This window comes from Nyctibius grandis, chromosome 5, assembly GCF_013368605.1.
Source record: "Nyctibius grandis isolate bNycGra1 chromosome 5, bNycGra1.pri, whole genome shotgun sequence".
NCBI lineage: Eukaryota > Metazoa > Chordata > Aves > Nyctibiiformes > Nyctibiidae > Nyctibius > Nyctibius grandis.
In genome coordinates, this window is record NC_090662.1 from 36,285,244 (window position 1) to 36,297,841 (window position 12,598).

The 12,598-nt window shown below is 42.3% G+C and overlaps 1 protein-coding gene across 1 annotated transcript in view; it reads right to left on the minus strand.

Moving 5' to 3' along the window:
* The window catches only part of NELL2 (neural EGFL like 2), a 160,950-nt gene that overhangs the window by 74,462 nt on the left and 73,890 nt on the right, over positions 1 to 12,598 (minus strand). The window contains exon 11 of the mRNA XM_068401726.1: positions 11,469 to 11,597. Coding sequence (XP_068257827.1) covers positions 11,469 to 11,597 — 129 coding nt within the window. The remainder of the gene's footprint in view (positions 1 to 11,468; positions 11,598 to 12,598) is intronic.

Below are 12,598 nucleotides of genomic sequence, written 5' to 3' on the forward strand. Positions count from 1 at the left end.
GATCTTTGCTTAAGTTCATGATTTCTCTGTCCATCTTCTGCAGCCTGAGAGGGGGCTATTAGGACAGAAAATACTCTTAAAATAAAGGCAAAGTCACTCAAGGTCTACATTCCTTGACAGAAGGTCTATACAGCTTTGAAAGGACAGAACACAACATTACAGCATTCCAGAAATATCATTTTTAACAGTACAAAGAGTTGTTTTTATTTCAACTTGCCCCAGTTTTTGGAAAGGAAGATAGACTATTGAAATAAAACTGTCCTTGTTAAACATGCAGTAGGAGATAATTGTTCAACAGCTACTAGTGCAAGTGAGACTCTTGGATGAAAATTAAATCTTCATCTCAGTCTCAGGAAAACATCACTGGACTCCACATACATTATGTAGTTTAAAAAATATATATTGCACAGGAAATTTTTTAAAACAAATATTGTCTGCCATCAGGTAATGTTTTACTTGGCAAACTGCATCTTCCTACTATTTAATATCTTATAATTAATTCATATGGTAGTGTATACATGATAAAACAAGCAATTATATATAGTTATCTGTCAGACATGAAAGCATCCTGGGGGGCCTTTCCTTAGGCATCAAATAACTAGTCCGATGTAGCTGCATACTGAGAATAAAAAGGATGTTGTATATGATTAATCAGTGAATTCCAAGTATCAGAACAACTTACTGAAACTCCAGATCACGATCCATCCCCCTTCAGCATTGCACTCAGTTAGAAATAGGTCTTTAAATTTGAATTGCAAAATAATCTTTTTTTCTTTTAAAGTATGACAGCTTCTCATAATTTTGAAACGTGAATGTCAAGAATTTAGAAATATTTGTCACTGTTAGTGTTTTTGGTTTCCCCTATTTTAAAAGGGGAATAAGGACCATTAATATTTATCAGCTATATATATATATATCAGATATATATATCTGAGATATATAGATAGATAGATAGATAGATATATCTCTCTATCAGATTCTTCTCAGGAAGAGACAGCACAGGTTGTAAAGTACGTGTGTATTTTAAAACTCCTCATTTGAAAACAGATGCACACGTAAGAGGATAGTACCTGTAAGCTGTGGTAAGGCTCCTGTGGGTGGGTTAGACTGTATTTGGGGTTTGGGTAGGGTCTAAAGGATGTAGCATATTCCCGCAAGCTATCCAGTAGATTACTGCCTTTTCTACATAAATAAGTGGCGATATCACAGCCCAGCTGCCTCTCAAACGATGCCACACTAGTATCACAACAGATACAATCACTGTGGCTGCTATTGCTCTGCACTCTTTACAAAAGAATATTTATTTTAAATTCAGTTTGGTTTAATGCTGGTCAGTTCTGTGTCTTTGTCACAGCTCTTGAGGATCCAGCCTCTATGTATCATAAGATGTGTTGCACTTTTAGCCTGAGGTTTTAAAAGTTACGAAAGGAAACCAACCAGCTGGCTTCGGGTGCTTTTCAGCACAGTGACAGTATCTAATTCTTTCAGTAGTCACCTCCCAGCTACTAGTGAAAAATGAAGATAAAGGAAAAGAAGAACAAAATTAAGGCTTTAGTTTCTTTCCTCTTTTGCTCTGAGGTTGCAGATTTAAGCAATTTGTATGAAAACTTTCACCTTAATTTCTCATTTACAAACAAAATGCAACACATGCTTTTATTGCTGGTGGAAAAGGGCTGCTTTCAGAGCAAGAAAGCAACTCCTTACCAGACACTGGTAGCACAGAAGACTTCAAAAGAGTTTCCAAGAGGCTCCCTTTATATGATTAGTTTCAGCTTTTTTTTATCATAATAACATCACTGTCAGTCCTGGCTATGGGTGGACGATAGAATCAGTCTGAACATACTTCCTGTAGAAGTAATTAAAACCAAGTAACACTGAATCACATCCTCCAATTCATATACGTACAAACCATTCCACTGCTACAGGCAGTGGGACTATCTGTACCCCAGTACGCACCAACCACACTTTATGAAGTGGTGTCAGGGATACTGCTTGTACACTCTAAGATAGGAATATGCTTTATTATCTTCCTGAATAAGAGCCATGGCAGACAAGAAGTATCTGGCCCACTCTCACACATTGACACATTAGAACTGGCCTGGTAATTCTTCATATTTAGAATTCTCAGTAACATAATGATGGAAATACAATGACACACTGCTTTTGCTGAGAAAAAATATTAATAATGGATAATATATTAATACTGTTTAATATTAATGTTTAATTTTAATATTAATAAAGTTTAATTACCTTTTAATAGAGATTTGGAAATAACATTCTGCCCTCCTGGAGTGAAAGTTTTTCTTTCTGCTTGATTAGTTTTCCAGCCCAACCCAAAATGACACGATAATGATTCAAACATTGACAGCTTATGGAGATGGAAATCTTTCTTTCTTAGCTATATGTGATACTGTTGCCACATCTCACTTACAAAAAAGAATTGATGTATGAAGAGAGAAGCTTGGGTAACCTTCCCAGTTTCACAAAACTGACAGTACTGCAGAGCTTCTAAGCAAGACTCTCACCCAAAGAACATGGCGCATACCGTGAAGACAGCAAAGCTAGCAAATAGCCCAATACTGGTTATGAAAGACCCAGAGGACTTAACAGAATATATTTCATACGCTGGGCTTTATCTCCATTACGGAGGTCAGTATCTTACTTACATTCTTCTCAATATTGCACTTGCCAAAAGAAAAAATGTGTTGTTGATTACTGTGTTTGGCCAATATGATGCAACACATATCCTACTGCAATTTGATTATTACCTTTTATCTTTTGCAAGATTTCTTCTCTTCACTGCTATCTATAGAAATTAGGCTCATTCTGAAAATGTATTTTATTTTTGTAATCCAGTAGTTAAAAACAACAAGATTAACAGTAAGATTAACAACAGATGGTACAAATTAGGTAAGTGAAGAAATGTAATATTTTTGCTGTTTGGGAAGAGAGTTGAATAATGCATTAGTATTTTTACCCAAACACAGGGATAAATTAGTAAATCTTTCCAACCAGAACGAGAACATACAACTCTGAGCTACGGGAAACCTGATGAGGTCCAACCAAGTGGCGCTTCCAACGTGCTTCAGACATCTACTCTGGAAAGAGACAATTCATCCTCTAAGACTGTCTGCTTCCCTCCACTGATGATGACTCAAATCAAGCCAGCTTATTCAAAAGCAGGTTTCTAAACTGAAGACCTTCTCCCCTCAAGGGACAATAATCAGTGAAGCTGATGCAATTCTCAAATGTAGACAAAGTCACTCAGTCTTTGGTCTCAATTCAGGTGCTGCACTTGAAACTGGGACAAACATGGCAACAGCAGAGAAACTAGGAGAGTTACTGAGGAAAAAAGGATAAATTAGAATAAAAATGGAAAATGGTTTCACAAAAAATTGTTTAATAATATTAAATAACCCCAAATTGTTAAGATAAGTTAGCTAGGTTGTGTACTGTGCAACTTTACAACTAAATTCCCAAATATCAGAAAATAAATATTATGGTCCACACACCCATAACATAAATTTGTGATTTGTGGAGGATTGACCCTGGCCAGCAATTCAGCACCCACCAGCTGCTGGTGGAAGAGCAAAAGTCAGAAAAAACTCATGGGGCGAGATAAAGACCATTTAATAAATGAAGTGGGAAAAGGGGAAAAAAAGTGATTCAAAGGCAATCACTCTCCAGCTCCCACCAGCAGACTGGTGCCCAGCCAGTCTTCAAGCAATGGCCACCTTAGAAAGAGTACCCCCATTTTTACTGCTGAGCATGATGCCATATGGTCTAGGATATCCCTTTGGTCAGCTGGGGTCAGCTGTCCCAGCTGCGTCTCCTCCAAACCGCTCGCTCACCCCCAGCCCACTGGCTGCAGGGGAAGAGAGAAACAGAGATGGCCTTGACACTGTGCAAGCACTGTTCAGCGATAGCTAAAACATCCCCATGTTATCAACACTGTTCTCATCACAGATCTAAAATACAGCACCATACACGCTGCTATGAAGAAAATTAACTCCGTCCCAGACAAAAGCAGTACATGATGTAAAACGGCCTCTGCGTCAGGCAAAATCCTCTTGATAAAGAAGCAAATAACCTGTTTTTCTCAGATCATGTTCAGTTCTGGTGCTTACAAAAGATTACTGCATTCTCCTGTCTTCTTCCTTGAGCCTACTCTCCTCTCTATTTAATCAGCAACCCTTGGCAACATTTCCAAAGTGAAATCAGATTTTGCATGGAGATAGTTGAGCACTATTATTAAATCAGAAACTCAGACTTCAAGTAACCCTTCCAAGCGCAGTCTCCAAAGGGTACAAGTAATGCCTCCTCCCAAACACATCTTTTGAGGATTGCCCAAAGTGCGTGACATGGTGCATGAAAACAGCTTAGGTTCAAGCATCTGAGAAGAACACCTAAAGCTGCCATCAGCAGACTATTTGCAAACCCATCTTATTTGAAATATGGGTATATTTCACTCCCCTAGATGCATCAGAATATCCTGATAGCCAAGAGTCAAAAACTTTATCCTTAAAAACTTCTTCACCACAACTCCACCCCCAGAAATGTTGTGGGCATTGAACACTATTTGAAATACACCCTGGAGGGTGTTCGTCAGTTTGAGAGCACTGCAGGTGCTGCTTTGGGAAAAACTAATTACACTTCATCAGAACATCTGTTTTTGTAAAACGTTAATGTTAGGGATGTTAACGGTAATACACCAAGGATGCTATATCCAAAAGCACCTACACCTGGACAGCACAGCATAATCCATACTCAACCTGCCCATAAGGTATCTCAAACTGCATAATAACCTGAGGCAGAAAATAGATTTCAGAGTACTTGGAATAAGGCTTACAGCATGTAAATGAAGAAATCCCAACTCTTTAACTATTGCTTTTAACAGTCCTCCAAGGGAAAGCTAAATGTGACATAAATATTAACAAATATTATTATCATAAAACAGAAAGGTATCCACTATAACAGTATCTAGAGACATCACACAGCTTTGGAAAAGCACCAGTTCTTTCTAGGACTGAAGCCAAACTCTTCCATCATTCAGATGAAATTTATGCAGCTTTTCCAGACCCACGCTGAAACCAGCTTTGAATATTTTTATTTTTGTTCTTCTGCCTTAAGGAGAAGTTCTGCCAATGGGAGCATCATTACTTCTGTTTATTCTTTGAATTTTGACAGTGCTGAGGCAGAAATCAGGATTGTACTTAGTGAAGTTTGGCTCTAACACAGAATCAATGACATCCAATTTTGCAGTATATCTGAAGTTTGTGAAGTGCGAACACAGAAACAGCTATCATACCCATGGGCTCCAGCCATTAAAAAAAGCTGCCTCTGAAAGGCTTTGTGTTAACTCAACACTTCTACACTTGGCATTGCTCGTAATTAAAGCCACAATAATGGCACAGTGAAGAAAGGGTATGTGCTGAGAAAGGGAGGTTGAGACCATTTCAGCCTTTCAAGATGAGGGATAGGACTCTGAAAAGACTTGGTGTTACACTATTGCTATTGTGCCCTTTGCTATTACATTGTTTAATGTTAAGTTAAGAGTCTCTTTCCAGAAATGAAAAACTCGGTGCTCAAAGAGACATTTGGGCTGGAAAAAGGGATACAATACTAAAAGAACAACTCTAAAGAAACATGGATATTTCAGTCTCCTGCCCCTCCTCTTCCACAAAAACAATCCTAAAGTTTCAATCTGTGACCTTATTTCCCCTCCTTCCAGCATAGGACCTCCACACTCAGCCAGGATGGCCAGCCAAGGCCAAGTCTGGGCCCGTTCACCAAGTGTGCATAGTTCAAGTGTGGTGCCTACGCTGCAGCTATGGCACATAACTGGCAGCAAAGCCAGGCTGTTTTGCCCGCTGAGTTAGCTTCGCCCTTGGCTGGGAGAACCTCATCGGGCAGGGACCTAATCTCATGAGCTTTGCTCACATGGGCACATCTTCCTAATGGGACTTACTCCTGCTGTCTTCAGTGTGAGCAAGTGTTACTCCATCGGGCCCTAAATCATATGCGTTTTTACAACAGGATTTAATGCTTCCAAACATAGTAATACAATTATTATTTTTATGTAAATAACATGTCACAAACATTTATTCACTTATGTAATTTTTTTGAAAGCGCTTAAGCAGATTGATAATTACCATCTAGAAACAATGTCATTTGCACATACAGAAGCAATCGGGCCAAGAAAGCTTCTCAAAGAATCATCATACTGAATCCAGATACCGCACAAACTGGTAAAAACACTTACAATATGATTGCATCAGTCTCACATATGATAATCTAATGTGTCCTCATCTAAACATTTCACCACCAATTCTGATCAAAAAGGTTCTTTTGTTTTTTCCTTATGGCATGCCTGGCAAGTTCCACACGTAGCAACAGACTCTTATTTGAGTGATGTGGAGATCACTAAGAGAGCATAACTTGTTTTCCTGCTTTCCTTCAGCAGAGTAACAATGGAACTGCAGAAGAAACCTTCTTAAGACACCTGATTTCATCATAACTCCACTGCTCCAGTGACCCCCTCAAAAAGGAAATGGCTGATGAGTTCCCAGAAACACAGATCTGCGGATCTGTTGATCTGTGTTGAGGCCTAAGCCTCAACATAGTCTCCAGGGACTATAGGATAAAAAGTGGCTGGTGCTGCAACACAGAACAAACTATACAGCAGGTCCTGATGTCAGATGCCTGCTGGGACATAATGAGAGGCAAGGGATTTGTTTCTGCATGATTTTTAGCTCTACTTCTCAAAACAGGCTTCCATCAGAAGGCTTACCATAAACATTAAGCAGAGAGGTATGCAAAGCTGAATTAATCACAGAATTGATTGAGGAATCACAGAATCACAGAATCAATCAGGTTGGAAGAGACCTCAGGGATCATCGAGTCCAACCATTGCCCTGACACCACCATGGCAACTAGACCATGGCACTAAGTGCCATGTCCAGTCTTTTCTTAAACACATCCAGAGATGGTGACTCCACCACCTCCCTGGGCAGCCTGCTCCAATGTCTAATGACCCTTTCTGAGAAGAAATGCTTCCTAATGTCCAACCTGAACCTTCCCTGGCGAAGCTTGAGGCTGTGTCCTCTTGTCTTATCGCTAGTTGCCCGGGAGAAGAGGCCAACTCCCACTCCACTACAACCTCCCTTCAGGTAGTTGTAGACTGCAATAAGGTCACCTCAGAGCCTCCTCTTCTCCAGGCTAAACAACCCCAGCTCCCTCAGCCGTTCCTCATAGGTCAGACCCTCCAGACCCTTCACCAACTTGGTTGCCCTCCTCTGGACTCGCTCCAACACCTCAACATCTTTCTTGAAGTGCGGGACCCAGAACTGAACACAGTACTCAAGATGCGGCCTCACCAGTGCCGAGTACAGAAGGACAATCACTTCCCTAGACCGGCTGGCTACACTATTCTTAATGGAGGCCAGGATGCCATTGGCCTTCTTGGCCACCTGGGCACACTGCTGGCTCATGTTTAGCTGGCTGTCGATCAGCACCCCCAGGTCTCTTTCCGCTGGGCTGCTTTCTAACCACTCTTCCCCCAGAAGGTAGCGCTTCATGGGGTTGTTGTGGCCGAAGTGTAAGACCCGGCACTTGTTCTTGTTGAACCTCATGCTGTTGGTCTTGGCCCATCTATCTAACCTATGCAGATCCCTCTGTAGAGCCTTCCTACCCTCTAGCAGATCGACACTCCCACCCAGCTTGGTGTCATCTGCAAATTTACTGAGGGTGCATTCAAGCCCTATGTCTAGATCTTCTATAAAGATATTGAACAGCACTGGCCCCAGAACTGAGCCCTGGGGAACACCGCTAGTGACCGGGCGCCAGTTGGACTTTGCCCCATTCACCACCACTCTCTGGGCTCTGCCATCCAGCCAGTTTTTAATCCATCGAAGAGTCTACCTATCCAAGCCCCAGGCAGCCAGTTTGTCTAGGAGGATGCTGTGGGAGACAGTGTCGAATGCCTTACTGAAGTCTAGATAGACTACATCCACAGCCCTGCCCTCATCTACTAAGCGGGTCACTTGGTCATAGAAGGAGATCAAGTTGGTCAAGCAGGACTTGCCTTTCATGAATCCATGTTGGCTGGCCCCGATGCCCCGATTGTCCTGCATGTGCCGTGTAATGGCACTCAGGATGATCTGTTCCATCACCTTGCCTGGCACCAAGGTCAGGCTGACAGGCCTATAGTTCCCTGGATCATCCTTCTGACCCTTCTTGTAGATGGGTGTTACATTTGCTAATTTCCAGTCAGCTGGAACTTCTCCAGTTAACCAGGACTGCTGGCAGATAATCGAGAGTGGTTTGGCAAGTTCATTTGCCAGTTCCTTCATTACTCTGGGGTTAATCCCATCCGGGCCCATAGCCTTGTGGGTGTCCAATTGGCACAGCAGGTCACTAACCGTCTCCTCCTGGGTTGCGGGAGGTTCACACAGCCCCCCGTCCCTAACTCCAGGTTCTGGGGGCCGAGTCTCCTGAGGACAACCAGTCTTAACATTAAAGACCGAGGCAAAGAAGGCATTGAGCACCTCTGCCTTTTCCTCATCCCCTGACACTACACTACCCTCCTCATTCAGCAAGTGGTGGAGGCTCTCCTTGACCCTCCTTTTGCTGTTGATGTATTTGTAGAAACTTTTTTTGTTATCTTTGACTGTAGCAGCCAAATCAAGCTCTAATTGAACTTTGGCCCTTCTAATCTTCTCGCTACACGACCTGGCAACATCCCTATAGACCTCCCAAGTTACCCAACCCTTCTTCCAGAGCAAATAGGCTCTCTTTTTTTCCTTAAGTTCTAGCCTAAGTTCTCTGTTTAACCAGGCCGGTCTTTTTCCCCGACGGCTTGCCTTCCTACAGACTGGGACAGCCTGCTCCTGAATATTTAGCAATTCCTTTTTAAAGCACGTCCAGCCTTCCTGGACTCCTTTGCCCTTCAGGACCGACTCCCAAGGGACTCTGTCCACCAACCTCTTAAACAGGCTAAAGTCTGCCCGCCGGAAATCTAAGGCAGAAGTTTTGCTCTTGCCCCTCCTTACTTCCCCCACTATCGAAAACTCTAACATTTCATGGTCACTATTCCCAAGATGGCCACTGACCCTCACATCTCCCACTAGTCCTTCTCTGTTCACAAACAACAGGTCAAGCAGGGCCCCTCCTCTAGTCGGCTCATTTACCACTTGCATGAGGAAGTTGTCCTCCACACATCCTAGGAACCTCTTAGATTGCTTCCTCTCTGCCATGTTGTATTTCCAGCAGACATCCAGCAAGTTGAAGTCACCCACGAGTACAAGGGCCGGTGACCAGGCGGCTTCTGACAGCCGCTTGTAAAACACCTCATCCACCTGCTCATCCTGGTTGGGTGGTCTATAACAGACTCCCACCGTAATGTCCGCCCTGCCGACCTTCCCCCTGATCTTTACCCATAGACATTCAACCTTGTCATCCTCATCATCTTCCTCAATTTCGACACTGTCCAAGCACTCCCTAACATACAACGCTACCCCACCACCTCTCCTGCTTCGCCTGTCCCTCTTAAAGAGCTTATAGCCATCCATAGCTGCACTCCAGTCATGAGAGTCATCCCACCACGTTTCTGTGATGGCAACTACATCATAACCTTCCTGCTGTACAGTGGTTTCTAGCTCTTCCTGTTTGTTGCCCATACTGCGTGCATTGGTGTAAACACACTTCATCTGGGCTAACGGTCTTGCCCCCTACGCAGGCCTGTCCCCCCTAGGTTCATTTGTGGCTGCCCTGGTCTTATCCCCCTCCCTCATCAAACCTAGTTTAAAGACCTCTTGATCAGCCCTGCCAGCTTCTGGGCCATTACCCTTTTCCTCTTCTGACTCAGCTGTTCCCCATCCGGCATAAGCAGGCCCAGTGCCATGAAAGCCGCCCCATGGTCAAAGAACCCAAAATCCCACCTATGGCACCAGTCTCTTAGTCACGTATTAATCTGTTGTATTTTTATAGTCCTTTCCCTATTTTTACCAAACACTGAAGGAATTGAAGTGTTTATAACCTGTGCACCTACCCGCTTCACCAAACGCCCCAGGGCCCTGAAGTCCCTTTTGATTGCCCTGGGACTTCTCCCTTCAATCTCATCCCTACCCACCTGGAATACTAATAGCGGGTAGTAGTCAGAGGGCCTCACCAGTTCAGGAAGCCTCCTGGCAACGTCCCTTACCCGAGCCCCAGGGAGACAGCAGACTTCCCTGTGAGTTGGGTCTGGCCTGCATAAGGGGCCCTCCGTTCCCCTTAGCAGGAAGTCACCTACAACAACTACTTTTCTCCTTTTTGGAGCTGGTTGCAACCCTTCTAGTTGGTGCTTCTGTTTACGTAGCTCCTTAGAAGGTCCTTCGCCTAGATTCGTGTCTTCCTGACGCTCAGGAAGATGCTCAGGTTCCAGCACCTCATACCTATTCTGCAGGGGAACACGGGGAGGGAAGGAAGGCCGGGATGGGATTCGCCAATCATATACTCCTTTCCTGAAAACAGTCATGAATTCTCAAATCCAAATCTACAGATGAGCATTCCCACTGACGTTAATGTAGCTACTAAATTAAGTAAGTTGTAGGCATCAACTTTTGCAGAGTTCATCAAAAGGAACAGTCTTAAAAGGCCTTGATTCATCCCATTTAATTATGCATCATCAGGGAACAATCCAGGTATTAGGTGGGACCACAGAGTACCTTAGACCCTACTCACAGATGCTTAACTTTCAATTTAGCATGCTAAATCTGAACCTAAAACTGCTTATTAGTCAAAGGCCATCCTGCTGCCAACACATAAGCTTCATGGTAAGAATGGGCTGACAGTACACTAGTATTATGTGTTTGCAGAATGAGGGTTTTCATGAGGAAGAGCAAGAGTTAGCACAAAAGCTAAGAGATTGTGCAGACGACTTTGGCTCTCGCTGCTGTAGTGGGGATGGTTTTGTTTCACAGGATTACGCTAGATTGTAAAGACACAAATTATAGAGGCTTCTCTTCCGATTAAGTAGCTTGTTGCTCCCTGATACCAAAAGAGCATCTCAAATAATAAAACATTACTCAGTATGATTAACAATACTAGTCTATAGCATTTACGTACTTCCTGGGGAGAGAGAATGGGAACAGGCAGCAGTGAAAAGACAAACTAAATGTTATGCTAACATGTTACTCAAATCGTTTACTCTTAGCTTGCCTGAATAACTGAAGACCATGAAAAAAAAAGGAAAACTTTCTTATGGAAGCATGTTTCTAATTCAAGACCTCAGCCATACTAACTTGCCACTTTGACACTGATCAGATTTTTGTCTTGTTTTAAGAACTTAATTGGAGAGATAAATATTTTAGGTGATTAATATGCTACATATCTAATTCATTGCATTTAATAGGCCTATCCCTTTGATAACTCACAAATCAATACATCCTTCCCACAGTAATTTACACAGCATCTTTACAAGGTACTACCTTCACAGTAGGCATTGTCCTCCCGAAGGGCTCGGAAGCCATCTCGGCAGCTACAGACAGCTCTGTCATCTAGGTTTCGGCAGACAGAATGCTCCATACAGTTATGTCCTTCAGTGCAAAAGTCATGGCCTGTACAGAAACAAATATGATTGAGGGTTAAAAAGAATCCAGGGATTATAAAACATCCCTGTCAAAGACAGTCCTATCTTTTTTTCAGTTAGGTCAAAGAATACCTTTCTATTATCCATGAGCTATAGAAAAATAAATTGCACCAAGCATGAAATGGATGAAAGGAGTAGTAAAGACCACAAGAACAGACTGTCTCTAGGTCTTCAATTCAATTTCAGGTTATGGCATTGATCTAAGGCGGCTGGATAGGAGGCTTGCTTAAATCCCCTTACTATCTCTTTGTCATTGTTAAGTACTTTTACAGGACATTTCTTAATTATATATTTTTCTTCATTTTTTCATTTTTGTTTGGACATTTATAAAAGAGCTCAATAGCTTAGACACTCAGTAGCTCATTTACTAGTGGTATTACTTTTTTTCCTAGCACTTTTTGTTCCCAGGTGTATTTATAAAATCCTTCCACATTTAACTGAAAGTCTTTGATTAACATTGACTTGTTTTGCTTTTCTCTTCCCTTTATCTCTTCCTTTCAAGCTCCACTGCCTGAATACTCTTCCCTGATTGCATCATCCTTTCTATTTCAGAGACATTTATTTTTTAAATCAGCCATCCTTACTTCCTATTTTCCTATTTTTTCCCTTCCATTTTTCCCGAGTGTGACCGTTTTCCACTGAATCTTAATTAAAAATTTTTAAGATTCTGAAGTTCTTTTCCAGGCTGGAAAATTTAGATTGAACCTTTCAACGCAGTAGCTTTTTTCAAAATGCCTTCTGTTTGCTCTCATGAAATCTAATGCTGCTATGTTGCTGAACACCATTAAAGCATCCTTTATTATGCTGAATTCAAGCTGGTTGTAGTAACTGAAGTACCTGAAGGGGGCCTCTAAAGAGGGAATTTTTACAAGGGCATGTAGCAATAGGATAAGGGGTAATGGTTTTAAACTGAAAGAGGGTAGATTTAGATCAGATATTAGGAAGACATTCTTGACTGTGAGAGTGGTG